The sequence below is a fragment of the Mrakia frigida genome (assembly GCF_051309035.1).
Source record: "Mrakia frigida strain ATCC 22029 unplaced genomic scaffold BDY24scaffold_2, whole genome shotgun sequence".
Lineage (NCBI taxonomy): Eukaryota > Fungi > Basidiomycota > Tremellomycetes > Cystofilobasidiales > Mrakiaceae > Mrakia > Mrakia frigida.
In genome coordinates, this window is record NW_027481279.1 from 618,964 (window position 1) to 644,543 (window position 25,580).

Here is a 25,580-nt window from a genome sequence, read left to right on the forward strand (position 1 = left end):
AGGGATCTGCTCTCCGAACCCCTCGAACCTCCAAACTCCTCACTTCTGAGCAAATTAACCTCTCGGGGATCGACGGGGAGTGTGGAGGAGGGGGAAGAGGGGGAAGGAGAGGAGGGAAAGGAGGGAGGAGACGGCGACGCGGTCACCCTCGGGCCCTCGAGACGTGATTTCTTCTTGGCGAGTGTACGTTGGAGGGAGCTTTCGAGGTAGATACGAACTGAACTGGATAACAAACTTTTCCTGCATCTCATCCCTTCTAACTTCGTTCCTTTGCAACCTTGCACAGCGAAGGGAAAAGCCAAACGAAAGTCGACGCGTTTCGTTTCGGATTCGCTTCCTTGCCCATTCCTCCTTTTTCCGTCCCACAGGCCTGCTTCGAAGTCAGAGGTCGACGACGGACATCTTCCTCGCTTCCGAGAACACAAAGAGGGAGAGAGGAGTCAAATCAGCCTCTCCTCTCTCCCTTTTGCTCAGCTCTCTCTCTCTTTTGGGCTCAACTCAACTCAAATCCCATCCCAGCCATCTTGCTCTTCTTATTTCCTCTTCTTCCAAACGCACAACCAGGGCTCTTCCCAAAAACCGGTCATCGAAATCAACTCACACCTCCCCTCCTCTCCTCTCCAAACACCCCCACCCCTTCCTCAACCCCATCTTCTCGATCAACGCCACAGGCATGCAGTACACTGGATCGATATCCTGTAGACCTGGATAGCCTAGTAGGCTCAGACCTGCGAGCAAACGAAAACGAACGGAAAGGGAAAGGGAAAGGGGTCAGCGTCGAACGAACGAACCAGAGAGGGAGAGACAAAAGAGAGAGAGACGTACCAGCGACTCCGAAAATAGTGTGAAAGACGTCAACCATATCTCCTGGTCGGTCGGCGATTCCTCCTCCTTCGGGATCCTGTGAGGAGGAAGCAAAGAAGAGAGGGTAGGGAGGGAGAGGGACGCGTCAGTTTGGGTTTCGGTCGAGCTCGTTTCAACGAACAGACGAAGGGATATAGGCGAGGATTAGAAAAGAAGTAAAGGAAGGACAGAGAAGAAGAAGCCGAGAGAGGCAAAAGAGTGAACGAAACAACGTACCTGAGCCGACAAAATAAACCCTTCCAACTTCCTCGAATCGATCCAGTGAAGCTTGTTGATGATGCTCAAAGCGGCGAGGTTCCACCATGAGTAGCAGACCTGGGTTTAAACGCATCCCAAAACCCCATCAAACGAGCGTCAGCTCAAATAAGAAGCAGGGAAACGCAAGAAAGAAGAGCGAGCAGCGACGCGACTCGACTCACATCCTCGAGCTTCTCGGGTCGTCCGTTCAACCCTCCGTTGGGCAGTTGACGTTCAGCGAGCCACCAGCCAAGAGTTTCAGCGTCCACTTCTGTTTCGACGGCGTCGAGAATGGAGAGAGCTGCTAGGCAGACGAATACTGGAGATGGGAGAAAGGAGGGAGAGGAGGTGAAGGTCAGTTCTCTTCGCTCCTTCGTCCTCCGTCTTCGAGTCTCATTCCGTGTCGCCTCCTCCACGACAGCCCGATCCACGTCCCCCAACTCCGATTGTCCATTGTCAAAGCGATCCCAGCTCAACCTCTCCCACCCAAACCCAAAAAGACAAGGCTCGAAAGGACTCACCCGACCCCCCGTGCGTCTCACTCCCCTCCCCCCACCCGAACCCCTGATCGAAATTCCTACACCTCCTCAGCCAGCTCAACGTCAACTCCCTATCCAGCCTATCCAACGTTCCGAGTAAAGAAAGAGCGGAGATGGCGATGTAGAGGAAACGAGTGTCGGTTTCGCCCCATTTGTCGCCGGCGAAGGTTCCCGAGGGAGTTTGGAGGGAGAGGAAGACTGGTTGGGAGGGGCGAACGAGCGAGCAGTGGGGCGAGGTGAGCGAAGGAGGAAGGGAAGTGGACGGAGGTTGAGGTGAGGAGGGAAAGGGAAAGGGAAAGGGAGACGGAAGAGAGGAGACGAACAGGTCGTGAGTCGTTCGACGTCGAGCAGATGCCCTGCATCTTGCATCAACAGGATCTGGATCGCCGACAAGGTCGTAAGCGCATGAGCGTCATGTTTAGGGTGAGCTGCGAAACCTCCTGAAGAAAAACGAAGTGGAAGATCGACCGAAGGTGAGTCTTCGAAGCGAACGAGAGAAGGAGATGGGTTGAGCTCGCTGGACTTGAACTGACCTCCCTTCTCATCCCAACAGCTCATGACCCACTTGATCATCTCCTCCTTATCCAGTGCGTCCTGTCGGTTCATGATGTAGAGAGCTGTAAGACCCCAGTAGATCCCGTTCAGCCGAAGGTGCTCCGAGAGGTGGTACGAGAGGTCGGATTCCTGAGAAAGGTCGAAGGAGGGAAGGTGAGCTTTTGAGCGCAAAGACCGCGAGAGAAAGAGGTGGTATGGACTCACATTGGATAGAGACTGAATGTACTTAACGTGAAGATCTACAGCGAGGGTTGTTGCTGAGGAGGTTGGGGGAGTGGGGGTGGCGGAAGAAGAAGAAGGAGGAGGAGGAGGGAGGGAGGAGGTCGAAGCTGACATGGTTTAGGGCGCTCCTTGAAGCCGTTGGAACGAGGATTGGATGGGAGTTTCGCTGGGGAAAGAGTCGAGCGTGGTGATTAGTGTCTATAGAGTCGTTGAGAGAGTCCGAAAAACGTGATGCTGATGGTTTGTAGACCACTTTGAAACTGTTTCGAACGCGTCCATTCGATTCGTTTTCGCTGTCTCCTTCTCCAACTTCCATCCACTCTCCCTACCCCCTTTTCTTTCTCTTTTTCGCTTCAGATATGGTTGTTTACGGAGGAGGTAAGTCGGCCATCTCCTCTGCCCTCTCTCTTACATTGACTGACTCTCCTCTCTGCTTCTCTCCTCCCACAGACGAAGGTACCTCTCCCTCTCTCCCTGCCCTCCTCCTTCCTCTCTCAAGCTAAGCTCACACCTCCTTCGTTTCTTCTCCTCAGTTTCCGCCATCGTGCTTGACATCGGATCCCACACCACTCGAGCCGGCTACGCAGGAGAGGATGTTCCCAAATGTGTGATTCCTACAGCTCACGGTTTCCTGGACGAGGAGCAGACGGAGGGAGGAGGGAAGGTGCGAAAGTACTTTGTTGGAGAGGAAGGAGCGAATGGTTGGAGAGCTGGGATGGAAGTTGGGAGTATGATGAGTGATGGGATCGGTGAGTCTTCCTTTCGTTTGTACTTTCGACGTGGTTAGAGGTGGATGGGAAGGAGGGGAGAGGGGGGAAGATGGGAAGGGAGAGGGTGTGAGCTCGCGAATCAAAGAGGTTGAGCTCGAAGGAGGATCTGGGTCGGAGCTTCTGGCATACATCCGGGCTCGAGGAGGAGCTCTGTGTATCGATCATGGAGGAGGCAGTTCGTCAAAGAAGCAACGACAGAGCTGGAGCGTTGAGAAGGATGGTGAGCTCGAAGAAGGAGGAAGGAAAACAGAGAGCTCAGCTTCTTTTGGAGCTCGTTGTTTCTTTCTCTTGTCTGCTTCGCGACTTACATGGGCATCTTGATGGCTTGTCTAGTCGATGGGTCACTGTTCGTTAGCTCGAAGCAGTCGGATGCCTTGCGCGAAGAGCTCTCAGCCCTCTAGTCTCTAGCTCCCTTCCTCCCTCGACCTCCCTTCGTCTCTCCTGCTTCTCAAACCCATCTCTTCACCACCTCAACGCTTCGACTGACCTGTTGTACTCTCCTCCTTCTTCTTCACCAGTCTCCGATCCCTCCGCCCTCCCCTCCATCGTCAACCACGCCCTTCACCACCGTCTCCGCATCGACCCTTCTGCTCACCCTCTGCTCACAACCGAACCCGCCTGGAACACACCCAAGAACCGAGAAACCATGGCTGAGCTCGTCTTCGAACAGGAAGGAGTCCCTGCTTGGTACACTGCGTGCTCGGGAGTGCTCAGTGCGTTCGCGAGTGGGAAGGGGACGGCGCTGGTGGTGGACATCGGAAGTGAGGTGATGAGCGTGACGCCGGTTTGTGAGGGGTATGTTTTGAGAGTCGGTGAGTTCGAGCGATTGTGTTGAAGCAGTTGAGAAGTTGAGCTCGGCGTTGGAGGGGTGGTGAGGATCCTGGAGAGTGGTGGAGAAGGATGGGAGGAGGGAATGGCCCGGCGAAGGAGTTGAGCTCGAAGCTCATCATTTTCTTCCTTCCTTTCTTCTTCTTTGATTTCACCTACCTTCAGGAACTCGACGACAACCTCTCGCCATGACTCTTCTCCAGTCGCAGATGAAGGCCTGGCTCGAGGCTCCTCAACCTGGACGAGCTTTCCCTCTTGATCTCAAGTTCGTCCCGAATCCTCGTCTTCCTTCCTCCCCTCCCTGCTCTCGCCGCATCGACGCTCGCCCGACGACCCGTAGAGCTTCTCGCTGACTCTCTTTCCTCCCACGACCGCTCTTCTCTCGTCTTCTGCACGTCCTCTAGTCCTCACCAACTCATCAAAACTCGAACGCCCGTCCCAGCTCTCCAACCTCCCAAGGCGACTCTTCGAGACGAACGTCTAGCCGGAACGACCGCTTCGTGGAAGGAGTACCAGCAGACGAGGGTTGTGGAAGGATGGAGGGAGAGTTGTGCGGCTGTGTCGGAGACGCCCTATGACGAGCGGTGAGTCGCTTCTGCGTTCTCGACGCCGGACGAGCGACGCGTCGAGCGAGCTCGAGCTTCTGTCTTTCTTCGAAACTGACGTGTTCTTGGTTACGGGCTTCGGCTGATGCTGGGATGTAGATTCGTTCTCCAACGACCAACACGACCGTTCGAGTTCCCCGATGGCTACAATGCCCAGTTCGGAGCGGAGAGGTTCAGGTTGTCGGAGGGATTGTTCAACCCGAACTTTATCGACCCAGTGAGTCTCGATCTTTGCTCTTCCTCCTTCTCTCGACCCTCGAATCTCTTCCCTTCACGTTCTCGTATCTCGTTTCCCCCCGCTCTCGTCTTGCTGACTCCCTCCCTCCCCTTCCCTGCTCAAACCTCAGTCCAAACCCATCCCCTCCTCCCTCCGCTCCACTCCCTCCACCCCTCACTCCAACTCGCTCGATCAAATGGTTTCCATCTCCAAACTCGCAGCCGAATCCGTCATGGCCTGCGACCTCGACGTTCGAGCGGGTCTGCTCTCGAACATCATCCTCGTCGGAGGAGGAAGTTTGCTGCCAGGTGTGACGGATAGGTTCAACTGGGAGATGGCGCAGTTGGCTCCTGGGGTGAGTGCATGCATTTTGGTTTCGGGAGGAGGGTGCGAGGGTGCGAGGGTGCGAGGAAGAACGGGGAAGGAGACGAGGACGCGTCGAACGAACGAACGAAGTCGAAACCCAAACGAACTCTTACTGACCTCCTCCCTTCCTTCCTTCCCTTTCTCTCACCCAGCAAAAAATCCGAATCCACGCCCCCGGACACTCGGTCGAGAGGAGGTACTCGTCCTGGTTGGGAGGATCCATCCTCGCGTCGTTGGGAACGTTCCATCAGCTCTGGATCTCCAAGGAGGAGTGGAAGGAGAGTGGTCCTAACATTATTGCGCAGAGGTGTAAATAGACGTTGGGTTTGGGAGGGAGGTGGAAGGAGTGGGACGGAGAGGGAGAGGAGGGAGGAGGTGTGGCTTTGTGTCCTTTCGTTCTCGTTTTGCTCAGGATCTTAGGCGTCTGGCATTTTTTCGGTTGATTGAGGGAGAGAGAAGAGAGAGCGAGAGGTTCGTTTCGATGTAGGAAAACGAAGCGCATCGACAGCGAAGCCTCGACAGCTTTCAGCTTTGCGACGTGGGTCTCAACGTTTTCATCAGCTTCCCGGCCCATCCCTCCGCTGACTCGAATGGTCGAATCCTTTGGGCAGCTCGCAATTCTCTTCGAGTTACAAGGGAAGAGGAAAAGGAGGAAAGCCCCAAGCTCCGCTCGATGCAACGAAGGCGAACCTGATCAATCGAAAAAAAGACGCGTCGAACCAAGCTCATCCACCTAGCATTTGAGTGAAACGTTATCAAGCAAGTACCTATATCCATACCCAGTCGCCGCATTAGTTTAAGTAGCTCTGAGGCCTGTGCAATCAAAGGAAAAGATAACCGTTTCACGGCTCGACGAAAACCCGATGTCGGAAAGCGTCTGGGACGTCCAAGAGGCCATTCCACCTTTGGTGCAGGTAGCATCTCCAGTGCGGCAGTAGTTGTTGAAAGTGACGGATTTATCTAGTAGAAAACGAGAGGGTATGATTCGATCAGGGAGCGAAAGAGCGACGCGTCGAGCGAGAGAAACTCACCTCCAGCTGAAACAGTGATAGGGCAGGAGTTTGTCCCGAAAACGTAGGCGCCGAGATCGAAGGTAAGACTGTACTTCTGATTGAGACGAGGGATGGAGACGGTCTGGGTCAAGGTGACGAGGGAAGTCGACGTCGCGGCGGTGTACAGTAGCTGAAGAAACAAAACGGTTCGACATCAGCAGTCAGCCTTCGAAGGGAGGGACCGGAAGGAGATGGAATCACAAGGAAAAATGTCCTCCCGTCTCTCCGGTAGTCGGGTGAGCCCATTGTCCGCCGACGATTTGCGAGACACTGTTGAACTGAGGAGTCCTGACGAGGACCCAATTTGGGAGGAGGTTAACGCCGGCTTGGAAGTTTCCGTTCTGTGACGAGGAGTCGGTATAGTCAGTGCGAGGTCCGATCGGAAGTGAAGACAACCTGGGCGAACCGTAAGGAGGTTTTCGCTGGCGCAGACTGGAGGAGGAACAGCAGAGGGGCTGGATGCGACGAGGAGCGAGCGAAGGTCAACTTTCGAGAGTTTCTCGAAAGAGAAGATCAAGTGGGACTCGCTCTGTCCTTCATCGAGGTCCATCTCGCATCCTTTGAATTATCTGCTTGGACGTAGCTTGTCGTCTCTGGATAGCTCGAAGAGCGGCGGGCGTGTTTTCCGAAGTGAGAGGGGAGCTGGGCGACGCAACGACGAGTTGGGAAAGGAGGAGGAGGAGGAGAGGGAGGAAGAAGGACTTCATGGTGGGTTTGAAGGAGTGTGCGATGTAGAGAAAGAAGGAAAGGGAAGGAAGAGAGTCGACGCTCGAGATCAAAGGGGAGGAAAGACACAAAAATCGAGCGGCGGAGACAAAACGGCCAGAGCTCAACACAGGGGAAACCCCGACGCGTCGAGTCTCAGAGCTGACCTTTGTGTGTTTATTTCACTTCCGTGAAGTGTTTGAGCCTCTTCTCGCAGCGAAATGTACACACAGGTGAAACGAGGACGGCGTCCTGGCCTTGAAACAGAAACGAACTGGACGCGTCGTTCGCTTCCTCTTCCTTGTTGCTTTCTGATGCCTCGAAGCTCACGAGAGCTCTCTTGTACTCAATTTAAATGGCTATGAGATTTCACTGAGCTCCAGGAGATTCGAAGAGCAGGGACAAAAATTCGGAGAAGGGAAAGAGAGGAGCAGCAGAAACTTGGACGCGTCGTCCCGTCTCCTTTTCTCCTTTCGCTCAGCCTCCCATGCTCGCCAATTCTCAGATTAGTTATGATGTTAAGATATGTAAGTAAATCTATACCTTCGAAAGACACGTACTAAACCGAAACACGTCGCAAGATGAGACCGAAAGGAGGGAGACGGACGGTCTGGGGGCAAGTGAAGCTCTAAACGAGGGACCGAGTCTAAAAGGGAGAGGGAGTAACAACCAAGTTATCGGCCATGTAGTACCTCGAGGAGACTCCGGGCTCAGCCCCCCTGCAATCCCACGAGATCGAGATGGTCTCGTAGTCGCTTTGGATGGGAGCGTCTCGAATGGTGAACGAAGCCCAGAGACCGTTTCCGGATTGGGTGCAGGTGCCAGGGACGGCGCAGAGATTGGGGACGGAGAGGGTTTTACCTGGGAGGTAGAAAGATGTTTAAGTGAGCACATGTTCTTCGAGATGAGCAGCTCGCAGACGCGTCGAACCATCGACTCACCGGCAATGCTGGCAGTGATGGGGCAGACGACGTCGGTGGTAGGAAGCACTCCGAGCATGAAGCTGAAGTCGAATCGGCTTCCGAAGGTTGGGATCGACTGAGAGAGGGAGATGGTGGAAGGGCCTGAGGCGTAGGCCATGCTGAAGAGGAGGAACCGTCGAGTCGATCAGTTCGACGTCTCTTTGATTCGGAACGAGCTGGAAACTCACAAGGAGTAGTGATCGTTCGCGTCCGATCCTTCGTTGGCCTGTTGATAAGCGAAGTTTCCTTGGGTGACGAGCCCGTGTCCGTTGGCGCTGGAGGTCCAGACGTCGTAGCAGGCGAGCGAGGTTCCAGCTTGAAAGTTGCCGTTCTGCGAGAACGAACGAGGAAGAGTCAGGATCTGGGAACATACCATAGCGGGAAAGGACTTACGGAAACTGAGTCGTATCCTGTAGATCGAGTGCAGGTCTGGGGAACAGGGGAAGCTCTGGAATTGGAAGAGAGAGAAAAGAAGGCCAGATTGTCGTCAGTTTCCGAGTCAAATTTGAAGAGCATGTTAGGAAGAGGTACTCACTCAACTCGTCTCCTAGGTCCACTCTTGATTCGTCGAACGATATCAGCGGATCTGGCCTGTCGCTTCTGAATCGCTCGAAGAGCAGCGGGAGTGTTTTCCGAAGTGAGGGGGGAGGGAGAGGACGCGACGACCAGTTGAAACTTGAGAGACGAGGAGGAGGAGAGGGAGGAAGAAGGACTTCATGGTGGGTTCAAAGGAGTGTGGGGTGTAGAAAGAGAAGGGAAAAGAAGGAAGAGAGTCGACGTTCGAGATCAAAGCTCAAAGTTGGACACAAAGACTTTTTGTGGAAGAAAAACGGTCAAAGCTCAAAGCAGGGGTAGCTCCCGTCTGAGTCTCAGAACTGTGTGTAGGGTATCGGAAACGCGCCTTGATCTCTTGTTGCGCACAAACAAAGTGAGGTCGGCTAGGAGTTGGCGGAAAGATGGAAAGCGGGCTCGAGAGCCGACAGGGCTCGAGCTAGACGCGTCTTGCAACCGCTGGCGGTGTCTCCTCTGGCGAGGACGACTTTGACGAGTTCAGAACCGAAGCCTGGTTCGAGGAGCGAAGAGGGAACAGGGAGAACGGAGGACGGAGGACGGGAGGAGGAGGGAAAGGTGAGCTCGAGATTCGAGGGAAGACGGAAAGAGAGAGAGAGAGAGCTCAGCGGTAGAAGTTCCGGTGATGAGGAAGACTCGAGGAGGCATGATAGAAGAAATTGGGAAAGTCGAGATGGTGATGGTTGGAATTCCAACAGAGAGCCAGTGGTCGAACTTAAAAGGCAGAGGGTGAAGGGCTGAAAGGAGAGAGTGGAGGGCTGCCCGTCTTGTCTTTCCAGAAAGGTATGTTTGAACCGAAAAAGAGAAAGATCACATCACGAAAACAAGATCTCCCTCCTCGCTCAGACACAGTCAAGTGCTAAGCCAGTCCCAAGAAAGAGCGAAGGCAAGGGAGGATGTCGAAACGTCTACTCCATGTCCTCTCCCTCCTCCTCCTCACCGTCCTCACCCTGGACGTTGTAGAACCTGAGCTCGTAAGAGTCCTTGGAAGCGGCAACGACTCGGATGAACTCCCTGAGGGTGGACTTCTTGAGGAACCTCTTGGTCACTGAGAAGGAGGAAAGAAGACGGAGGTCAGCGAACGAGACGCGATGAGGGAGGGAGTCGATAAAAGAGACTGGGACGAACAGAACTTGAGGTATCGCTTGGAAAGAGGCGCAACAGAGGTGATGTTGATCTTGTACTCTCCTGTAGGAGCAAAAGCGAGACAGACAAGGTCATGGTTAGCTCGTGAGAAGGGAGAGAAAGAGGGAGGGAGAGAGAGGAAGTCGACGTACCAACTCGGGTGATACCAACGATGGTTCCAAGCTGTCCGGGCTTTCCGTCAACCTTGATGGAATCGTGAAGGTACTGAAGTGATGATGGGCGAAGCGAGGAGGGAGAAAAGGTCAGCTCGACGCGTTTGCAGGTGAGCTCGAGGGAGGAGGGTCGAAGCTCGACGTCGGCGTTCTTCCTTCACCCTCTTCCGCCCTCCAAAGAGATGAGAACCCCCCAAAAAAAAACTCACCTTCTCGAAAGCAGCAACGTCGAAGATCTTGTCCTCAGCGGGCTTGGTGCAGTCAATGGTGAAGGAGTGAGCACTGAGAGGAGGAAAGAAGGGGAAGAGGAAGAGAGAAAGGTCAGCTCGAGAAGTTCGAAGCAGCAGCAGCGGGAGATAGCTGAGGGAAAGAGAGACAACTCCGATAGGAAGGTATACTCACGGCTTCTTGGAAGAACCAGTGGAGGAGGCGTTGGCTTTAGGCTGAAGGGAAGGGAAGGAAGGAAGGGAAGAGGTCAAGGTCAGTTTCTCGACTCTCTCTTCCTCCTCCTGAGGTCGATCCGTTCGCTCTCACTCTCCCTCCTTGGTCTCTACGTACCATATTGTTGAATTGACAGGGACACTACTGGGTACGGGTGGGTATTCAGCAAATGTGGTGTCTGGTGGTTAAGGGTTTCCTAGCAGGAAGCTCTTCTCGAAAACAAAGAGGTTCCCCTTCTCCCGGAGTCCCTTTCAATTTTTGAAGCTGACCTCCCCTCCCTTCCCTCCCCTCCCTCTTCTTTCCTCCAACCTTCAACTTCGACAAAAAGGACCAGTTCACCCCTCCCTCCCCTTCCTCTCCCCTTCTTCCCTTCTCCCTTCTCCCCTTCGTCTTCTCCCCCGACGAAACTCTTCTCGCCCCTCATGGCTTCCTCTTCTACCAAGTCCATCGCTCAGGTTCAGGTCGAGGGTGACTTCGCTATCAAGCCTGATTCCATCGCCCCTGCTCTCGGTGAGTCTCATCTTTCTATACTGCAGATCAGCTGTTGAGGCAGGATTCTTACGAGAAGAACTTTGAGCTGACTTACATCTCTCTCTGTTTCTGTAGACACCTCGCAATGGCCTTTGCTCCTCAAGAACTACGACAAGCTCCTCGTCAGGTCTTCTCACTTCACTCCCATCCCCGTCGTAAGTCCCAAAGCTCTATTTATTGCATAGGATGTTTGAGGAAGGTGTAAATATGGGGTGGGCAGTCGGAAGAGGTCCAGGGGGGGTCGAGGAAAGGTGGGAAGGTGGAAGGAAAATGTCGAAGGAGGGAAGGGAAGGAAGGAGAGTTTGACGAGGTCGTGTTGGTGACCTTTCTTTCCACTCGAGCTCACTCTCTCGTTTCTCGTTGGCTCTCTAGGGTTGCTCTCCTCTCAAGAGGGATCTCGCCACCTACATCAAGTGAGTTTCGCTTCTTTTTGCGTCGGGAAATGAGCTTCAAAAGCAGCGAGCTGACCGTCGCGTTTCTTCACCTCTCCCTCCCTCCTTCCCCTTCCCTCTCTTTCTTCCTCAGGTCTGGAGTCATCAACCTCGACAAGCCTTCCAACCCTTCCTCCCACGAAGTCGTCGCTTGGCTTCGACGAATCCTCCGATGTGAGAAGACCGGTCACTCTGGAACCCTCGATCCCAAGGTCACTGGATGCCTCCTCGTCTGCATCGACCGAGCGACTCGACTCGTCAAGTCCCAGCAGGGAGCCGGAAAGGAGTACGTCGCCGTCCTTCGACTCCACGCTCCTCTCCAGGACGAGAAGACCCTCGGACGAGCCCTCGAGACCCTCACCGGAGCCCTCTTCCAGCGACCTCCTCTCATCTCCGCCGTCAAGAGGCAGCTCCGAATCCGAACCATCTACAAGTCCGACTTGATCGAGTTCGACAACAAGCGAGGACTCGCCGTCTTCCACGTCTCGTGCGAGGCTGGAACCTACATCAGGACGCTGTGTGTGCACTTGGGATTGTTGTTGGGAGTTGGAGGACACATGCAGGAGCTTCGGCGAGTCAGGTCGGGAGCGATGGGAGAGTCGGACGATCAGGTCACCATGCACGACGTTCTCGATGCCCAGTGGGTGTACGACAACACTCGAGATGGTGAGTCTACTCTTCTTCACTTGGCTGGAGGTTTAGGAGGCTCGAAGGAAGCGTAGGAAAGTCGCGTCTCGAGCTCGAGCTGATCGCCTCTCCCGCTCCCTCTCTCTCTTCCCTCCCTCCCTCTCCTCAGAGTCCTACCTTCGACGAGTCATCCGACCTCTCGAGTCCCTCCTCACCGGACACAAGCGACTCGTGGTCAAGGATTCCGCCGTCAACGCCATCTGCTACGGAGCCAAGCTCATGATTCCTGGACTCCTTCGATACGAGTCCGACATCGAGGTCAACGAGGAGGTCGTCATCATGACCACCAAGGGAGAGGCCATCGCTCTCGGTATCGCTCTCATGTCCACTGTCGACCTCTCGACGTGCGATCACGGAGTCGTTGCTAAGGTCAAGAGGTGCATCATGGTGAGTTGGCTCGAGGCTTCTCTTTCCCTCTTCGTTTCGTTCGAGACTCGTTCTGACTTCGTTTCCCTCCCTTCCTTTCGTTTCTTTAGGAGCGTGACATGTACCCTCGACGATGGGGACTTGGACCCAAGGCCCAGGAGAAGAAGAAGTGAGTCTCCTTCCGTTCTCGAACCTCGACCGCGTTCGTCTTTCTTTCGATTCGAACCTGACCTCTCCCTCCCTCCCTCCCCCCCTCGTTTCTCTCTTCTTCTCTAGGATGGTCAAGGCTGGAACCCTCGACAAGCACGGACGAAAGATCGAGGGAGTCACTCCTCAGACCTGGGAGAAGAGCTACGTCGACTACTCGGCCGAGGGAGAGGTTCGAGGAGAGCTCATCACCGTTCGTTTTCTTTCTTCCCTTCCTCCGCACTCTTCCCTTCCGTCGCTGCCCCAAACTGACCGTCTTTCCCTCCCTGTCGTTCTCCTCTACAGACCCAACCTACCGCTTCCACCTCCGCCGCTCCCGCCGCCTCGATAACGGAGATGCAGGTCGAGCCCGTCGTCGCTGCTCCCGCTCCTGCCGTCGCCGCTGAGGTCGCCCCCGTTACCGCTGAGAAGGAGAAGAAGAGGAAGAGGAAGTCGGAGGCTGCTGCTGAGGGTGCTGTGGAGGGTGCTGAGGCTACCGTTGGAGAGGATGGAGAGAAGAAGGTTCGTTTTCGATTCGCCTCGGTCGTTCATGTTTCGGTTCGAGCCTCGAGGGCTGACCTTTGTGCTTTTTGGGGTTTGTTTTCTTCTGCAGAAGAAGAAGAAGAAGAAGGACGCTGCTGAGGGAGAGGTTGCTGCTGCTGGAGAGTCTGTCGAGGTACGTCGTTTCAAACTCGTTTCGAATCGACCGTCCTCTTGCCGCGTCGTCTCTGACTCTTTTTCTCTCGTTTCGTTCTCGTTCGCTCAGACCCCTAAAAAGGAGAAGAAGAAGAAGGAGAAGAAGGACAAGAAGGAGGAATAGATTACTTTCTCTACGCCGCTCTTTCTCGGATCCCTACTCTATCTACTGCATCTTTCTCTCCCTCTCGTCTGCTCTCTCTCCGGTCGTGGTTTTCGTTCCTTTTCCCTTTGTTCTTCTTTCGCCTCTTTTTTTTTTTCCTTCGTTATGTTCTTTTCATGCATGTCATCATTATCAACTCCAACCGGTGTGTTCTTTCATGAGATCAGCTCGAGTGGAGAGTCGAGAGGGAGGGAGAGAGAGAGAGAGAGACGCAGAGGGATAGCGTGGGCTGAAACGGAGCGGAAGAACCGACAAGAGAGGGAAGAGAAAAGGTTTTCTCGATTGAAATCAGAAATCATAGACGGAAAATACGAGAAGAGATCAACAAGGACAGAGGATACTGAGGAGCTATGTTCGAAGAAGTCAGGCTGCGGAGAGAGGGAAGGAAGCAAGGAGGGAGGGAAGGGAGGGAGGGGAGGAGAGGAGGGGAGAGGGCCAGCGTCGAAAAATCCTTTCTGACCTCCAGCTTTCACCTCTTCGTCGTTTTCGCTGTGCGTCCTTTGGGCCCTCCTTCTCTGGATTTCGGTGTAGGAGAGGGAGAGATTATGGTCCTATACTAACCTCTTGTTTTTAATCTCGCAATTTTTCCCCCTCTTCTCCCACCAAACTCGAACTTGTCCTCTCTCTCGCCGCTCGACCTCGAATCCCTTCCCTCTCTCTCTCCTTTTCTCTCCTCCTCCATCCACCCACCCGGTCACCTTCCTTCGCTCAGCCCCTATCCTCTCGGTTTCTTCCCCCCCGGTCCCTTTTAGGTCCAGCACTTTCATCCGTCTCACCATGGCTCCCTCCGCTACCATCCTCGCCCTCCCCCAGGACGTCGTCAAGGCCAACTCCGACGGTCAGGTCAAGCTCTTCGGAAAGTGGGAGACCGCTGAGTGCGTTCATTCATACCATCGTGTAAAGCAGAATCAGGGGAAGGAGTAGGACGTGGTTGGAAGCGTTTAGGAGGAATGGTTAACGAGGGAGGACGGTTTGAACGAAGGCAGGAGGAGGTCATAGAGCCAGCCAGGAGGGCGAGGAGGAGAGAGAGAGAAGTCGCGAATCCAAAGGTGAAGAAGGAAGACGCTGACGAGGGTTTGCTTTGCTTTGGTTTGGGGACTACAGTATTGAGGTTAAGGATATCTCCTTGACCGATTACATCCAGGTACGTCCAACCTCGAACCTTTGATCTTGTAGGAAGGAGGGAGGGACCAACGAAACGAGCTAACCCTTTTGATTCCCTTTCTTTCCCACCTCTTCCCTCCTAGGTCCGACACGCCGTCTACGTTCCTCACACTGCTGGTCGATACGCCAAGAAGCAGTTCGCCAAGGGACGAATGCCCGTACGTTTCCCTGGCTCCCTTACTCGTCCTTTCGGAAGCTCATGAGCTCGACCTTCCCTTCGTTCTCGCTGACCCTACCTCCCTTCCTTTCCTCTTTGCTCCTACACAGATCGTTGAGCGGTTCGTCCTCCCTCTCCCCTCCCACCTCGCTCCTCGACTCTCCGTTATCCTTACTCTCCTCCCTCTCGCTTTTTAACGTTCGTGGAACCACAGACTCGTCAACTCCCTCATGATGAAGGGACGAAACAACGGAAAGAAGCTCATGGCCGTCCGAATCGTCGCTCACGCGTTCGAGATCGTCCACCTTCTCACCGACCAGAACCCCATCCAGGTTCTCGTTGATGCCATCATCAACACCGGACCCCGAGAGGACTCTACCCGAATTGGATCCGCCGGAACCGTTCGACGACAGGCTGTCGATGTCTCGCCCCTCCGACGGTGAGTTCGAATCCCCTTTCCCTTCGAGAGAGAGAGTTGGAGCTCTGAACCCTTTTTCTGCTGTTGTTTGGTTCTGCCCTGCTTTCTAGAGTCAACCAGGCCGTCTCCCTCCTTACCATCGGTGTACGTATTCGAAACTTCGTCTTGCTCGTCTGTTCGCTTCGCTTCGTTCGGAGAGCGCTTTGGCTGACCTCTTGCCCTTCCTCCTCCCTTCTTGCAGACCCGAGAGTCCGCTTTCAGTTCGTCCAGATCTCAACCTACCTCTCTCACCAACGCTCCTCTATCGACAGGAACTGATGCTTTCCTCTCTTTCTTCTTCTTACAGGGAACATCAAGTCCATCTCCGAGTGGTGAGCCCTCCACTCCCTCCTTTCGAGCTCAGGTTCCGATCCCTTCCCTCTCCCACTCAACTGACTCCGCCCTCTTTCTTTTCTCGATGGTTTCCTCCAGCCTCGCTGATGAGCTTATCAACGCCGCCAAGGGATCGTCCAACTCTTACGCCATCAAGAAGAAGGACGAGCTCGAGCGAGGTCAGTTTCAACAGCGTCTCCCTTCCTCTCCTCACGTCCCTCCCTACCTCCCTCTTCCCCAAACCTCCTCAACTGACACCCCCTTCCTCTCCCTCGTCCCTCCTATCCTTTCTCGTCTCACCACAGTCGCCAAGTCCAACCGATAAACAGCTTTCTTCGTTTGGATGTTTCGATGGATGTTGCTTTCTCTCTACTCTCTCTCTCTCTCTCCCTTTCCCCCTTTAGCCCTCTCTCTCGCTCTCGATTCCGTCACCAAGTCGAGAGCCAAAAAAAAAACCTCTGGGAACCCTGAGTCGGACTTCTGATGTATGGTTGCCTTTGGTTTGGACGATCATGGACAAGGAAGAAGGAGGGAGGGGAGGGAGGGAGCGAGTGCGTGGGAGGGAGGGAGGGAGGGAGCGTGGAGTGGGAACGAACAGGGAAGGAAGGTAGGGAGACGGGGAGATGGGGGGTTTTGTTCAGAGAGGGAACGAGCGGGGAGGAGAAAGAGGAAGAGGAAGAGAGAGAGGAGGAGGAGAGAGAGAGAGTAGGACGACGCGTCTCGCTCGTCCTGAACCGAAACGTGGAAGTCGAGTCGCGTTTTCGAGAGCTCGAGAGCTCGGGGTGGTTTTCGTGAAAGAGTATCCCAAACCGATGTGAGACGGATCAATCGACGCGAAATGCTCGGATCCTACGTGGCAGGAGGCAGGAAGAAGGGAGAAAGGAGGTGACCTTGAAAAGCTCGAACTGTTCAGCAGGGTCGCGTCGTTGTTGACAAGGATGGAGGGAGGGAAGCTGAGTCGGCGAGGGAGTGAACTTGAGATTCAAGTTGAGAAAGTCGAGCGAAAAACGAGATCCATCCTGTTGGAGGTGGAAGGGCGAAAGCGACGATCGTGGACCGGAAAAGAAGGAAGGAGGCCGTTGGGAAGGAAAGGAACGAAACGAGCGAGCTCAACTCTTTTCAGTTTGCTCGAGAGCTGTCCTTCCCTCAACCACGACTCCCTTCTTTTCTCACTTATTTGAACCTCTCCCTTTTCTCTCCCCTCGATGGATCTCATCCTCTCCCGAATCACTCTACTCGAGGAGCAGGCTCGTCTTCAAGCAGCGACCATCGCCAACCTCTCCCTCCAGAACACGACCCTCGCCTCGACCGTCTCTCTTCTCTCCTCCACCGTCGCCCGTCTATCGTCTCGAGAAGAGTCTCACGACGCCTTCCATCGTCAAGTCGAGGTCAAGCTATTCCCTGATGGATTCTGGATATGGGAGAAGAGTGCGAAGGAAGCTGGAGAAGGTGTTTGGGTTTGGTCGAACGTGAGTTGAGCTTCGCTTCTTCCCTCCCTTCCCTTTCTCTCCCTCGTCTTTGTTCTTCCCCTTTGAAGACCCTCGAACCTCATCCCTCGAGCTTAGCATTCATTCGCTGAATCTCATGCTCATCTCGGCTTCTTTCCTGGCAGGATAAGCATAGGAAACCCTCTCCCACGGTCAAGGTCGGACGAACCTCCTCCCTCGCCTCCCTCCCAACCGAGCTCCTCGAAACCATCCTCTCTCTCGCCACCTTTACTCAGCACGCTCGTTTACAGGTCTTGCGCGTCTGCTTCAGATTCCTAGAGATCCTCGGGCCCGTCATCTATCGACGGGTTTGCATCGAGGGCTCCGAGTCGGCAATGTTGTTCGTCCTTCCACGCGTGAGTTTGTTGAATCCTTCTCCTTCTTTCAAAGTCCGGAATCTCTAAATCTAGCTGAACTTGGTACGCACTCTCAGATCTCCAACCCCAGTCCCTCCACCGCTCGAGTCAGCGCCCTCCTCATCCCTCATCATCTCCTGCTTCGTGACCACCCCGACGACGTCCCCCCTTCCTCCCTCCCTGCCCTCACTTCCGAACGTCTACCGGATCCCTCTCTCATCGTCGTAGCCAACCTCAAGACCGAATCGGTGGTTGATTCGCCAGAGGACTTTCTTCTCTTCTGGTCACCGATCCTGAGGCTTCTCAACCCAATCGCGTTCACCCTCGTCGACGCGCGAACGAGGGACCAGATCCCTACAAGCAGATGGTTGAAACCGGTGGGGGTAAAGATGATGCCCTTCCTCTCCAAGTGGAACCTCCTTCGATCCGTTACCTCGGTTGGACCGCACTCGTCCTTGTATGTCCGCCTTTCGGAGGAGGAGGAGGACGCGTCGGTCTTCCAGGACTCTTTCGAGAGGAGCAGCGATGGCTCGGTGCCCGAGTTGGAGATGTGGTGGAAGACGGTGAACAGGGATGGAACGGTCGAGCACGAGCTTCTGGATGGGATGGGGCTGTCGAGGATGCTGCCGGAAGGCGAACCTCCCTACTTTGACGAGTTGCCCGGCGAGCCTTGGATGGTGACGGCGCTGCTGAAGAGGAAGGAGGATCCGAACGACTGGGAATAGGTACTACTTAGTCGGACTCAGTTTCTCTAGTTCAGATCTTGATTTCGTTCGCTTTGGAGACGGTTCGAGGGAAAGAAAGTCTGCGTGCGATGCGACGCGTCTCCTTTTTGCTCTTTCCTTGCCCCTTCCTCCTCGCTTCAGATCACAGCAAAGGCTCTTCGGAACCAGAGAATGTCGTGAGATATGAGCTCAGTAAGGTAGAGTGAAATCCAAGGTGAAGTGCAAGGGGAAGAAAAGCTACGAAGAGGGAGGGAGAGGCAAAGCGAGCGTGAAGAAGGGAAGGAGGGGAAAGAGAAACGAGCGACTCCCGAGAAGTGGAAAGGAAAAAGATGCAAAGGAAGGTAAGAAGATGAAATTAAGGGATAGAGATGCTGAGGGGAGGGGACGGTGAATGAACGATCGATGTGTGTTTGGGACGAAAAGGGAGAAGAGGCAACGACGAAGCAAAAGCAAAAGGTGGGATGGGGAAACGAAAGAGTTACAGGGGTGGATCCAGAGCTTGAACAACATGAAAAGTCCGGATAAAAGAGAAGAGCAAGAAGAAGGAGACGATCGAGGGAGAGAGAGAGGAGAGTAACGAGCGAGTCGAGTCGAGCCGATGAACGACGCGAATCCGAAGCTAGCATGACCCAATGAGCCTGTTGATGGGCTGAGGCGCGCTGTCGGTCATTTGATCCCACTTCAAGTCGCACGATAGAGAGAAAGAGAGAGGAGAAGGTCAGCGACACGTTTCTTTTGCGGACGGAGGGTGGGAGAGAGACGAGAACGAACGGTCGTGATGTTCGGGTCGGTATCTTTGGAAAAAGCAAGGAAGAGGAGGACGAATCAGCTCGGGAAACACGAGAAGAAGTTAAAAGAGAGGGACGAACATCCGTGGATGTATCGCTCGATGTACTTCTCCTGCGAGATCGGAAAAAAAGACGAAGAGCGAAAGAGTCAGAGCAGCTCGAATGACGAGACGAAGAAAGAGGACGAACGGTAGGGAAGGAATCAGGATCACATCCAACGTTCTTTGCGTTAGGCGATTGATAGACTCGGATGTGTTCGACGTAGAGATGGACCGGCCAAAGGTTCTGGAAAGGGACGAAAACGAGTCGTCAATTCGAAGTCGTCGAACGCGTCGGGACTAACGCTGAAGACTCACCTCCAAACCCTCGTAATCGATCGCTCCGAAGTTCTCCGAGAGACCCAAGTTGATGAGGATGTACATCGGTTCCATGGGAACGGGTCGAGCAGAGACCTCGGCGGCGGCGTTGGGTCCCATCCCTGCTCCTCGGAAGGACCAGGCCTTCTTTCCATCGCTGACCCAGTGGATGTGTCCGTCGCTGAAGATTCAAAGGAGTACGGAAGCGGTCAGCGATCGAATTTGGAAGTAGGAGGGGAGAAAAGGGAACGTCGCTGCTCACTTTCCAGGTGCGTACTGTAAACGACGAGTCGAGACGAAGTCAGTGAAGAGGTTCGAAGCTGTATATCTAGAAAACGAAGGAGACTGACCTCGAACCCATAGAGAGAGAAGCAAGGAACGTTTCCGTGCTCGTAGCCTGAGAGAAGAAGAAGCAGAAAGTCAGAAACGAGACTGACTCGTCGACTTCGCCCCGACGCGTCGAAACCCAGTGTGCGTCGAATGTCAACGTACAGTTTTGATCTGTCGCAGAGACAACCGATGTCGCCTGTTGGTAAACACCTGGTGATGAGAAGAAGGAGAAAGGATCAGCTGGGAGACGACGCGGCGGAAGGAAAGGACGAAGAGAAAGGGGACTCGCCTCCGAAGTACGTGTTGAGTTCCGAGATCTCATGGTCGTCGATAATCAAGTTCGCAGAGTTGTTGAGCCACGAGTACTTGGGATTGAAACTGTTACGAGAAAGGAAGAGAGGTCAGCGACGACGGCGAGAGAAGGAACGGACGCGGGAAGGGGAGAGGGAGGTGAGAGTTAATGACTCACGGAGCCCATTGAGCACTCTGCGACGTATGTCCGACAAGGAGGACAGGATCGACCTGAGCCTCGAAAACATCTGCGAATGGTAGAGAAGAGATCGCATGAGCTCGAGAAGGAAACAAAGAAGTTCGAACAGACGCGGACGTACCGATCTCGGGAGCTGAACGACCAACCCACGTTCCATCGTCATGTTTGGGTCCGGGATGGCTCGAGTCTCCAGGGCAGGTGCATCTCGATAGACGTTGACCGGGAAGGAAAGAGAGAGCTCCTTCTCCTGGCAGACCTTGGTTTCCAGACGTCGTCGCAATAGTCGGGAGGCCGTTGAGCGTTTGGTTGGCGAGAGTTCCGACGCTGAGAAGAAGAAGAAAAAAGGAAGTCAGTTTTCGATTCATATCGAAGTAGGTCTACTTTGACTCACTCGCACTCGTCGTAGGTGTAAGGCCACTGCGAAGACGAAGGAGAGAAGCGGCGTCAATTTCGAGAAGACGCGACGTCGAAATCCGATCTCGAACTCACCATTCCATCGAGAGTTCCTCCGTAACCAGCTCGCCCAAGATTTCCCCTGAAGAATGGGAAGAGAAAAGGGAAAAGGAAAGAAGCGGAAAGGAGGGTCAGGGTGCGGAAGCGGCGACGCGACGAGAGAAGGAACGAAAGAACGACGAACATCGCCCACACCGCAGGCCAGAGCTGTGAGAACCAAGAGCCAAACAAGTCAGTGCCCCGAAATGAAGGAGGGAGGAACGGCAAGAAGAGAGACGAACTCCATAGACATCTGGACGACCAGGAAGCTTGACCGAAGACTCGAGGTAGCCTCCCGTGAAACAGAACTTCCTCCAGGAAGAGATCATGCCACCCATGTAGCTGAAGTGAAGAAGAGGGTTGTCAGCGAAGAAAACTTGACTCGTTCGAGGCGTTGAGAGAGAGAGGACTCACTCGAGGCCGTGATTCGGGATCTTGTCGAGAGAAATGACCAGAGCTCCATCTTTCGTGGTGATTTGACGCGGATCGTACCATTCTAGGTTATTTGTAGACCAATAGTGAAGATCTCCAGAACCGTATTACGCATCCGGTGTACCGTATAGAAGGTCAGTCGAGGGAAAACGAACAGCGGCGTCGGAGGGAAACGATCAACTCACCAACCGCCTCCCAATATGCATCATCTCCCGGGAAGAACGATCTTCCATCCTCCTCGAATTCATCGGAGAAGACCAGCTCCATCTCCTCGCCTGTGAGATCAGAAAGAAGAGGTCAGTCGGAGGGGAAGGAGATGGGAAGAGACGCGTCCGACGAACCGGTTTCGAGAGACGTCCACGTTCGCTTGTCCAGAGGAGTGGCAGGATCGATGAGTCCGAAGGATCCGATGACAGCTGGTACCTGTCCTGTAGCGTTGATTCCTCCCAAGCTGAATAAAAAGGGAAGAAGGAGACGTCAGCAAGGGAAGGTCGAGGCCCGAGGGTCGAGCTGAACGAAGCGACGAACTTGAAAGCTCCTAACGCGGTCGGTTTCGCCGTCTGGTAGAAGCTTATGATCGGGTAACCAGCGACTACGGTTTGAAAAGGAAACGAGTGAGCTGAAGACTCCCAGCAAAGATCGAGACGAAAGTGAGACGACGAGTCTCACAGAGAGCAATAAGACCGAGTATAATGATCGCCAAACAACCCAAGTTCTCGAGTCCTCGAAGCGTCAGGATCGAGCCTCCCTTGTCGTTCTTTCGATCTCGTTTGGGATCTGGGTTGTGTAGGTAGTCGTCCACCTGTAGCGGAAGAGGAGGTCAGGGGACGACGAGGAAGGGGAACAGAACGGAAAGGGAACGAACCTCGACGTCGCCGACGGTGTGATCTGAATGGTACGCTGTCGGATCCGAGATTGAGTACTGCGAGGGATTAAAATGGAGTAAGCATGCCGTCCAAGCGAATCTAGAAGACTGATGAGGAGAACGACGACGTTGGGCACCCAAAACAGGGACGCTCGGGGACTCCGAAGCACAACCCCTCCCTTCAGCTCGACCTCCCTTCTTTCGACCCTTCCAGCCCTCCTCCCTCCTCAGAACCCCTGCTCCAGCTAGTTCGTAGAGCTGAAGATATCGGAAGATCGAGAGTTGTTGGGCTCACCTTTTCCGAAATAGAAGGAGCGAACGTCGAAATCGAACCCGTCCGACCAGCGGCTGAGTTGAAACCAGCGTATCCTGGAGCGAAGGGTTTGCGAGAAGAGGACTGTAGACAAGAGCTAGGTCAGCATGGGGCTAAGGGCTATAGAAAAAGGTCTCTTTTGAAGCGAGCATATGCTTGAGAGAGGGAGGAGAAGGAGAGAACGAGCTCCAAGCTGCGAAGGTGGTGCCTCGCAGCTCTCCTCCTTCCCTCCCCGAGATCCCTTCCCTTGGTGAGATCCGGAGTAAAAGTTCCAAGGATAGCTCTTATCGGAAGATAAGGAAGTCCGTCTTTCCTAAGAGCGAGAGAGAGAAGAAGGAAGGAAGAGAAACGAAAGAATTCCTTTGTTCTCGAACCTCTCCCTCGTCCTCCTCCCTCCTCCCTCCCGACATTCCTCCTCCTTGCCTTCTCGAATCCCAGCACCTTGTAACAAGCGACTCACCGACGCTCCACTCCCATTGCTATCCACGCTCGTGACGCTTCCTCTGGGATCTCTCTGTCCGAACGCTCCAGGCGCGAGGGGTTGATGTTGAGAGGAGGAGGAAGGAGGACCAGCAGGGGCGTGTCGACCTGATGGCATTTTGCTGTTGTTGTTGTAGTTGGAGGAGGATTGAGTCGATTGAGGAGTGTTGGAGAAGGCGTAAGGAGAAGGAGAAGGAGCCATGGAAGTTGCGGGAGGGGGTTGTGGTTCAAGGGGGCTGGGAGGGAGGGCAACGAGGGTGGGTGTTTGGCGAGAGAGAGGAGGGAGGGGAGGAGGAAGGAGAGAGAGGAGGTTCGTCGGGTTGAGAAGGAGATAAAGGCTTGGCTGTTTTTGCCCTGAAAGGTAGGATTTTGGAGGAGAATTTTTGAAGTCTCGTCTTTAGATAGAGAAGAGGTCGATCAGTAGAAGGGGAGGAAAAGCTGCCTTGCGCGCTCTGCCGTTCGAAGTCTCGTCGCGTCGCATCCCCCGCTCTCCTTCTCTCGCCAGCACGAAACAAACGAGGTCATCAAGAGGGTAACACGAGAAGATGAGATACATAAGGCGTAAAAGAACATGAACACGAAGAATATCAGGCAGGTCGTAACGGTGAGTTGAAGCGAGGGGGGCGACGGGTGATGGACGAGCGGCGAATCGAGGGAGCGAAGGTAGGAAGTAGCGGTTCGGCTGATGGATCAGAAAGAAAGAAAGAGATAGGGGAAAAAGAAAAACTCGTAAGCTCATGCAGCTTTGGGCTAAAAAGCACGAAGACGGAAAAGGAACGGAGAGAACTAACCAGTTCCGTCGCGTCGTCTCAAAGATCTCTCCCCTCCTTCCCCTCAGGTCCCCACTCCCAAACGTTCATCCCAACAGGAGCGTCTTGGCCAGCACTCCTGTCAGCCATCCTCCTTTCCATCGTCTCGATCAGACCGGGCGAATCGAAGTCGTAGGGCTTTCCGTCCGAGGGGAGAGGGTACGTTTCGAGGGCTGGCCGAACGAGGGATGAAAAGAAGAGGAGAGCGAGGAAGAAAGATGGAGGTCAGTCGTCGAGCGATCCGTTCCTTCCAGGCTCGAGGAGGAAAGAAAGAGAAGATGAAGGCAGAGTCGGAAGAGGAGAGAAAAAAACGAGCAAGCTGACACTTACCTTTCTTCACCTGGCTTCTCTTCAAGTCGAACATCTGCCCTCTCAACCCTTCCAAACACTTCTTCACCACCTCCCTATGCTCTTTCCCAACCTCGCATCCGCATTGCATCGCAAGAGCCGCAAGAAGAACGACCCTCTCTGCGTCTCGAGCAGCGAGGTATCGGACCGTGAGTTTCTGGAGGAGACCTCCGTTGAACGCTTTTTGAACCTTGAGAAGATCCTTCTCGTTGGGGTACCAGAGCTGAAGTTGAGCGTCGAAGGAGATCTCGGATTTGATGTCGAGATCAGAGTCGGATTGGAAGATTCCTTCGCCCCAGGCGCCCATGGTGGAGAGAGAAGAGGGAGTTGGAGCGGGAGGAGAGTGAGCTGGATGGGTGTTGTGAGGAGAGGTGTTGCTAGAGGAGGGAGAGAGAGAGAGAGAGGAGAGCAGAAAAGTGAGAGAACGGGGAAGGAGTCAGTGGGTGAGAAGTTGAGAAGAAAGAAAGGAGACAGAGGACGAACATAGAAGAGGAAGGAGAAGGAGTTCGAGCTCGTGATGGTTTGGAGGGAATGAGGTCGCCAAATAGCCTCGAGGTTTTGTGAAGGGAGGAAGTTACTAACCCGCAAAATCTCAGCACCCCAAGAAGCCTCTTATCTCCCGTAGATAACGAAGAAGGAAACGAAAGCAGGTTTCGACCCGATTCTATCCAAATTCACTGCGTGAACGACGCGCTCTTTCCTTGACAACACGAATCGAAGGGCCTTGTCAATCCAGCACGGCCGTCTCGAGAGATGGATCCATCTTTCGTTTACCTCCATGATAAGATGAAGCTCAGACTGATCCCTTCTAACTAATCTAGCTCCTCAAACTCGACAGAAACCTCGTCGACCGCACTCTGCTTCTACAATCAAAGCACCCTCTCCGACATCCCGAGCACGACCTTCTCCCCTTGATGCTCGTACCAGCTAACGACTCCGTCTCCGCCTCCTCCTCCGAAATCACGCGAGGTGGAGGAAGTCGAGGGAGGGGAGGGTAGAGCGACGAGAGGTTCGAGGTCGGGGAGAAATCGAGCAGGAACGGGGAGGAGGGTGTACTGTTTATCGTACCGGACGAAAAATAATAGGAAGAAAGACGGGGACGAAAGGAAGTCAGTACCGCTCATCGAAAACAACGAGAGAGCAGCGGAAAGCGACAGAAAACGCGTCGTCGCCTCGAAAGTCGAAAGAATAAACACTCACACGCCCCAAACCCTCCCTCCTCCTTTGCACACCAGTTTCCCAACCTCTCCTCTCCCACTCCCACCACTTATTCGCTCTTCAATCTCAGGCGCGAAACAGGTCCACCCTCCCTTCCCGCTCATCCTAGCGTCCCAAACCCCGACCCTCCCTCCTCCTCCTCCGCCTCCCGTCCCGCCCACAACCCCCCACCCGTCCTGCCTCATCCCAACACTGTACCAGCTCTCCTCCATCCACGGATCCTTGAAGGTCCCAACTCCTGGCGAAGGAAGTCGGAGATCGTGCATCAGAACGCACGCGAGCGGATGGGAATGCCCTGAGAGGAAGACGTTGGAGTTGAACGGGTGAGGAGTGAGGGAGTAGGTTGCTGAGGTGTTTTCCTTGGGGAGTAAAGAGCGAGGTTGTGCGTGGTTGGAGAAGGAGAGGGGGTAGGAGAGGAGGGACGAGGAGGTTCCGATGAGGATGGACGACGGGAGGAGGAGGGTTGACCAGGGTGTGCCGATTGACTTTGGGAGGGTTACAGTCGTTGAAGGAGAGATTGGGGAGTTGTATAGGGTGAGGAGGGAGGAGTAAGAGGAGGTGAGGAAGAGCGGGGATGAGCGGTCGAGGGAGGAGGAGAGGGAGAGGGATTGGATGGGCGAGGGCGAGTGAATGTAGGTGTTGAGGAGAGTAAGCGTGGGAAGAGAGGTTGATGAAGGAGAGAATGCTGG

At 54.3% G+C, this 25,580-nt stretch overlaps 9 protein-coding genes across 9 annotated transcripts; 4 read left to right on the forward strand and 5 right to left on the reverse strand.

Moving 5' to 3' along the window:
* Positions 1-348: 348 nt before the first annotated feature.
* BET2 (Rab geranylgeranyltransferase BET2) lies at positions 349-2,663 on the reverse strand. The gene is made up of 8 exons (XM_076638522.1): positions 2,400-2,663; positions 2,174-2,324; positions 1,964-2,080; positions 1,623-1,838; positions 1,284-1,420; positions 1,081-1,179; positions 826-901; positions 349-728 (listed from the first exon to the last, which is right to left on the reverse strand). The coding sequence occupies exons 1-8, from the start codon at positions 2,529-2,531 to the stop codon at positions 598-600; spliced, it is 1,059 nt and encodes a 352-aa protein (XP_076500723.1). The 5' UTR covers positions 2,532-2,663; the 3' UTR covers positions 349-597.
* A 46-nt stretch (positions 2,664-2,709) lies between these two features.
* On the forward strand, positions 2,710-5,771 carry BDY24DRAFT_375272 (actin family protein). The gene is made up of 9 exons (XM_076638523.1): positions 2,710-2,795; positions 2,868-2,873; positions 2,951-3,166; positions 3,706-3,999; positions 4,181-4,280; positions 4,420-4,599; positions 4,720-4,837; positions 4,968-5,192; positions 5,356-5,771. The coding sequence occupies exons 1-9, from the start codon at positions 2,777-2,779 to the stop codon at positions 5,518-5,520; spliced, it is 1,323 nt and encodes a 440-aa protein (XP_076500724.1). The 5' UTR covers positions 2,710-2,776; the 3' UTR covers positions 5,521-5,771.
* A 228-nt stretch (positions 5,772-5,999) lies between these two features.
* BDY24DRAFT_411533 (uncharacterized protein) lies at positions 6,000-6,962 on the reverse strand (the record flags this gene model as incomplete). The annotated part of the gene is made up of 6 exons (XM_076642944.1): positions 6,000-6,016; positions 6,107-6,163; positions 6,235-6,385; positions 6,513-6,596; positions 6,662-6,710; positions 6,835-6,962. The coding sequence occupies 6 exons, from the start codon at positions 6,960-6,962 to the stop codon at positions 6,000-6,002; spliced, it is 486 nt and encodes a 161-aa protein (XP_076500725.1).
* A 2,313-nt stretch (positions 6,963-9,275) lies between these two features.
* Positions 9,276-10,499, reverse strand: BDY24DRAFT_94028 (eL22 family ribosomal protein). The gene is made up of 6 exons (XM_076645257.1): positions 10,349-10,499; positions 10,193-10,233; positions 10,000-10,072; positions 9,770-9,842; positions 9,621-9,680; positions 9,276-9,540 (listed from the first exon to the last, which is right to left on the reverse strand). The coding sequence occupies exons 1-6, from the start codon at positions 10,349-10,351 to the stop codon at positions 9,401-9,403; spliced, it is 390 nt and encodes a 129-aa protein (XP_076500726.1). The 5' UTR covers positions 10,352-10,499; the 3' UTR covers positions 9,276-9,400.
* Positions 10,500-10,653: 154 nt separating this feature from the next.
* CBF5 (pseudouridine synthase CBF5) lies at positions 10,654-13,252 on the forward strand (the record flags this gene model as incomplete). The annotated part of the gene is made up of 10 exons (XM_076638008.1): positions 10,654-10,741; positions 10,838-10,917; positions 11,135-11,175; positions 11,288-11,859; positions 11,990-12,267; positions 12,357-12,415; positions 12,523-12,646; positions 12,739-12,954; positions 13,046-13,108; positions 13,199-13,252. 10 exons carry the CDS (start codon positions 10,654-10,656, stop codon positions 13,250-13,252), a joined length of 1,575 nt encoding a protein of 524 aa, XP_076500727.1.
* A 462-nt stretch (positions 13,253-13,714) lies between these two features.
* RPS5 (40S ribosomal protein uS7 RPS5) lies at positions 13,715-15,858 on the forward strand. Its single transcript, XM_076638524.1, has 11 exons — positions 13,715-13,782; positions 14,004-14,166; positions 14,396-14,435; positions 14,539-14,613; positions 14,723-14,733; positions 14,827-15,051; positions 15,141-15,174; positions 15,272-15,290; positions 15,377-15,401; positions 15,502-15,581; positions 15,708-15,858. The coding sequence occupies exons 2-11, from the start codon at positions 14,069-14,071 to the stop codon at positions 15,725-15,727; spliced, it is 627 nt and encodes a 208-aa protein (XP_076500728.1). The 5' UTR covers positions 13,715-13,782; positions 14,004-14,068; the 3' UTR covers positions 15,728-15,858.
* A 699-nt stretch (positions 15,859-16,557) lies between these two features.
* On the forward strand, positions 16,558-17,970 carry BDY24DRAFT_437898 (uncharacterized protein; the record flags this gene model as incomplete). The annotated part of the gene is made up of 3 exons (XM_076644310.1): positions 16,558-16,871; positions 17,015-17,245; positions 17,323-17,970. Exons 1-3 carry the CDS (start codon positions 16,608-16,610, stop codon positions 17,968-17,970), a joined length of 1,143 nt encoding a protein of 380 aa, XP_076500729.1. The 5' UTR covers positions 16,558-16,607.
* A 164-nt stretch (positions 17,971-18,134) lies between these two features.
* On the reverse strand, positions 18,135-22,778 carry BDY24DRAFT_408440 (beta-glucan synthesis-associated). The gene is made up of 23 exons (XM_076642793.1): positions 22,497-22,778; positions 22,019-22,120; positions 21,724-21,780; positions 21,528-21,660; positions 21,387-21,450; positions 21,200-21,309; positions 21,044-21,133; positions 20,841-20,952; positions 20,669-20,768; positions 20,572-20,594; positions 20,424-20,469; positions 20,326-20,351; positions 20,056-20,258; positions 19,914-19,983; positions 19,734-19,822; positions 19,607-19,654; positions 19,465-19,511; positions 19,377-19,390; positions 19,115-19,295; positions 18,948-19,043; positions 18,840-18,870; positions 18,742-18,764; positions 18,135-18,649 (listed from the first exon to the last, which is right to left on the reverse strand). The coding sequence occupies exons 1-23, from the start codon at positions 22,716-22,718 to the stop codon at positions 18,590-18,592; spliced, it is 1,947 nt and encodes a 648-aa protein (XP_076500730.1). The 5' UTR covers positions 22,719-22,778; the 3' UTR covers positions 18,135-18,589.
* A 272-nt stretch (positions 22,779-23,050) lies between these two features.
* Positions 23,051-24,060, reverse strand: BDY24DRAFT_437900 (uncharacterized protein). Its single transcript, XM_076644311.1, has 3 exons — positions 23,656-24,060; positions 23,308-23,498; positions 23,051-23,198 (listed from the first exon to the last, which is right to left on the reverse strand). The coding sequence occupies exons 1-2, from the start codon at positions 23,978-23,980 to the stop codon at positions 23,326-23,328; spliced, it is 498 nt and encodes a 165-aa protein (XP_076500731.1). The 5' UTR covers positions 23,981-24,060; the 3' UTR covers positions 23,051-23,198; positions 23,308-23,325.
* Positions 24,061-25,580: the final 1,520 nt, after the last annotated feature.

Excerpts from the sequence above, each read along its gene's own strand:
- BET2 (XM_076638522.1), bottom strand. The coding sequence starts at position 2,531 with ATGTCAGCTTCGACCTCCTCCCTCCCTCCTCCTCCTCCTTCTTCTTCT. Across the intron at positions 1,839-1,963 it reads CGTCGAACGACTCACGACCT|TCTTCCTCTCCCTCCAAACT; the intron begins GTTCGTCTCCTC and ends CCTCCCAACCAG. Across the intron at positions 902-1,080 it reads GGTTTATTTTGTCGGCTCAG|GATCCCGAAGGAGGAGGAAT; the intron begins GTACGTTGTTTC and ends TCCTCCTCACAG.
- BDY24DRAFT_375272 (XM_076638523.1), top strand. Across the intron at positions 3,167-3,705 it reads TATGATGAGTGATGGGATCG|TCTCCGATCCCTCCGCCCTC; the intron begins GTGAGTCTTCCT and ends CTTCTTCACCAG. Across the intron at positions 4,838-4,967 it reads ACCCGAACTTTATCGACCCA|TCCAAACCCATCCCCTCCTC; the intron begins GTGAGTCTCGAT and ends CTCAAACCTCAG.
- BDY24DRAFT_94028 (XM_076645257.1), bottom strand. Across the intron at positions 9,843-9,999 it reads ACGTTGCTGCTTTCGAGAAG|TACCTTCACGATTCCATCAA; the intron begins GTGAGTTTTTTT and ends TCATCACTTCAG. Across the intron at positions 9,541-9,620 it reads CAAGCGATACCTCAAGTTCT|TGACCAAGAGGTTCCTCAAG; the intron begins GTTCGTCCCAGT and ends CCTCCTTCTCAG.
- RPS5 (XM_076638524.1), top strand. The coding sequence starts at position 14,069 with ATGGCTCCCTCCGCTACCATCCTCGCCCTCCCCCAGGACGTCGTCAAG. Across the intron at positions 14,167-14,395 it reads GGAAAGTGGGAGACCGCTGA|TATTGAGGTTAAGGATATCT; the intron begins GTGCGTTCATTC and ends TGGGGACTACAG. Across the intron at positions 15,582-15,707 it reads GAAGGACGAGCTCGAGCGAG|TCGCCAAGTCCAACCGATAA; the intron begins GTCAGTTTCAAC and ends GTCTCACCACAG.
- BDY24DRAFT_408440 (XM_076642793.1), bottom strand. The coding sequence starts at position 22,718 with ATGGCTCCTTCTCCTTCTCCTTACGCCTTCTCCAACACTCCTCAATCG. Across the intron at positions 20,259-20,325 it reads TACACCTACGACGAGTGCGA|CGTCGGAACTCTCGCCAACC; the intron begins GTGAGTCAAAGT and ends TCTTCTTCTCAG. Across the intron at positions 19,984-20,055 it reads TCGTTCAGCTCCCGAGATCG|ATGTTTTCGAGGCTCAGGTC; the intron begins GTACGTCCGCGT and ends TACCATTCGCAG.
- BDY24DRAFT_437900 (XM_076644311.1), bottom strand. The coding sequence starts at position 23,980 with ATGGGCGCCTGGGGCGAAGGAATCTTCCAATCCGACTCTGATCTCGAC. Across the intron at positions 23,499-23,655 it reads GAGAAGCCAGGTGAAGAAAG|CCCTCGAAACGTACCCTCTC; the intron begins GTAAGTGTCAGC and ends TCGTTCGGCCAG.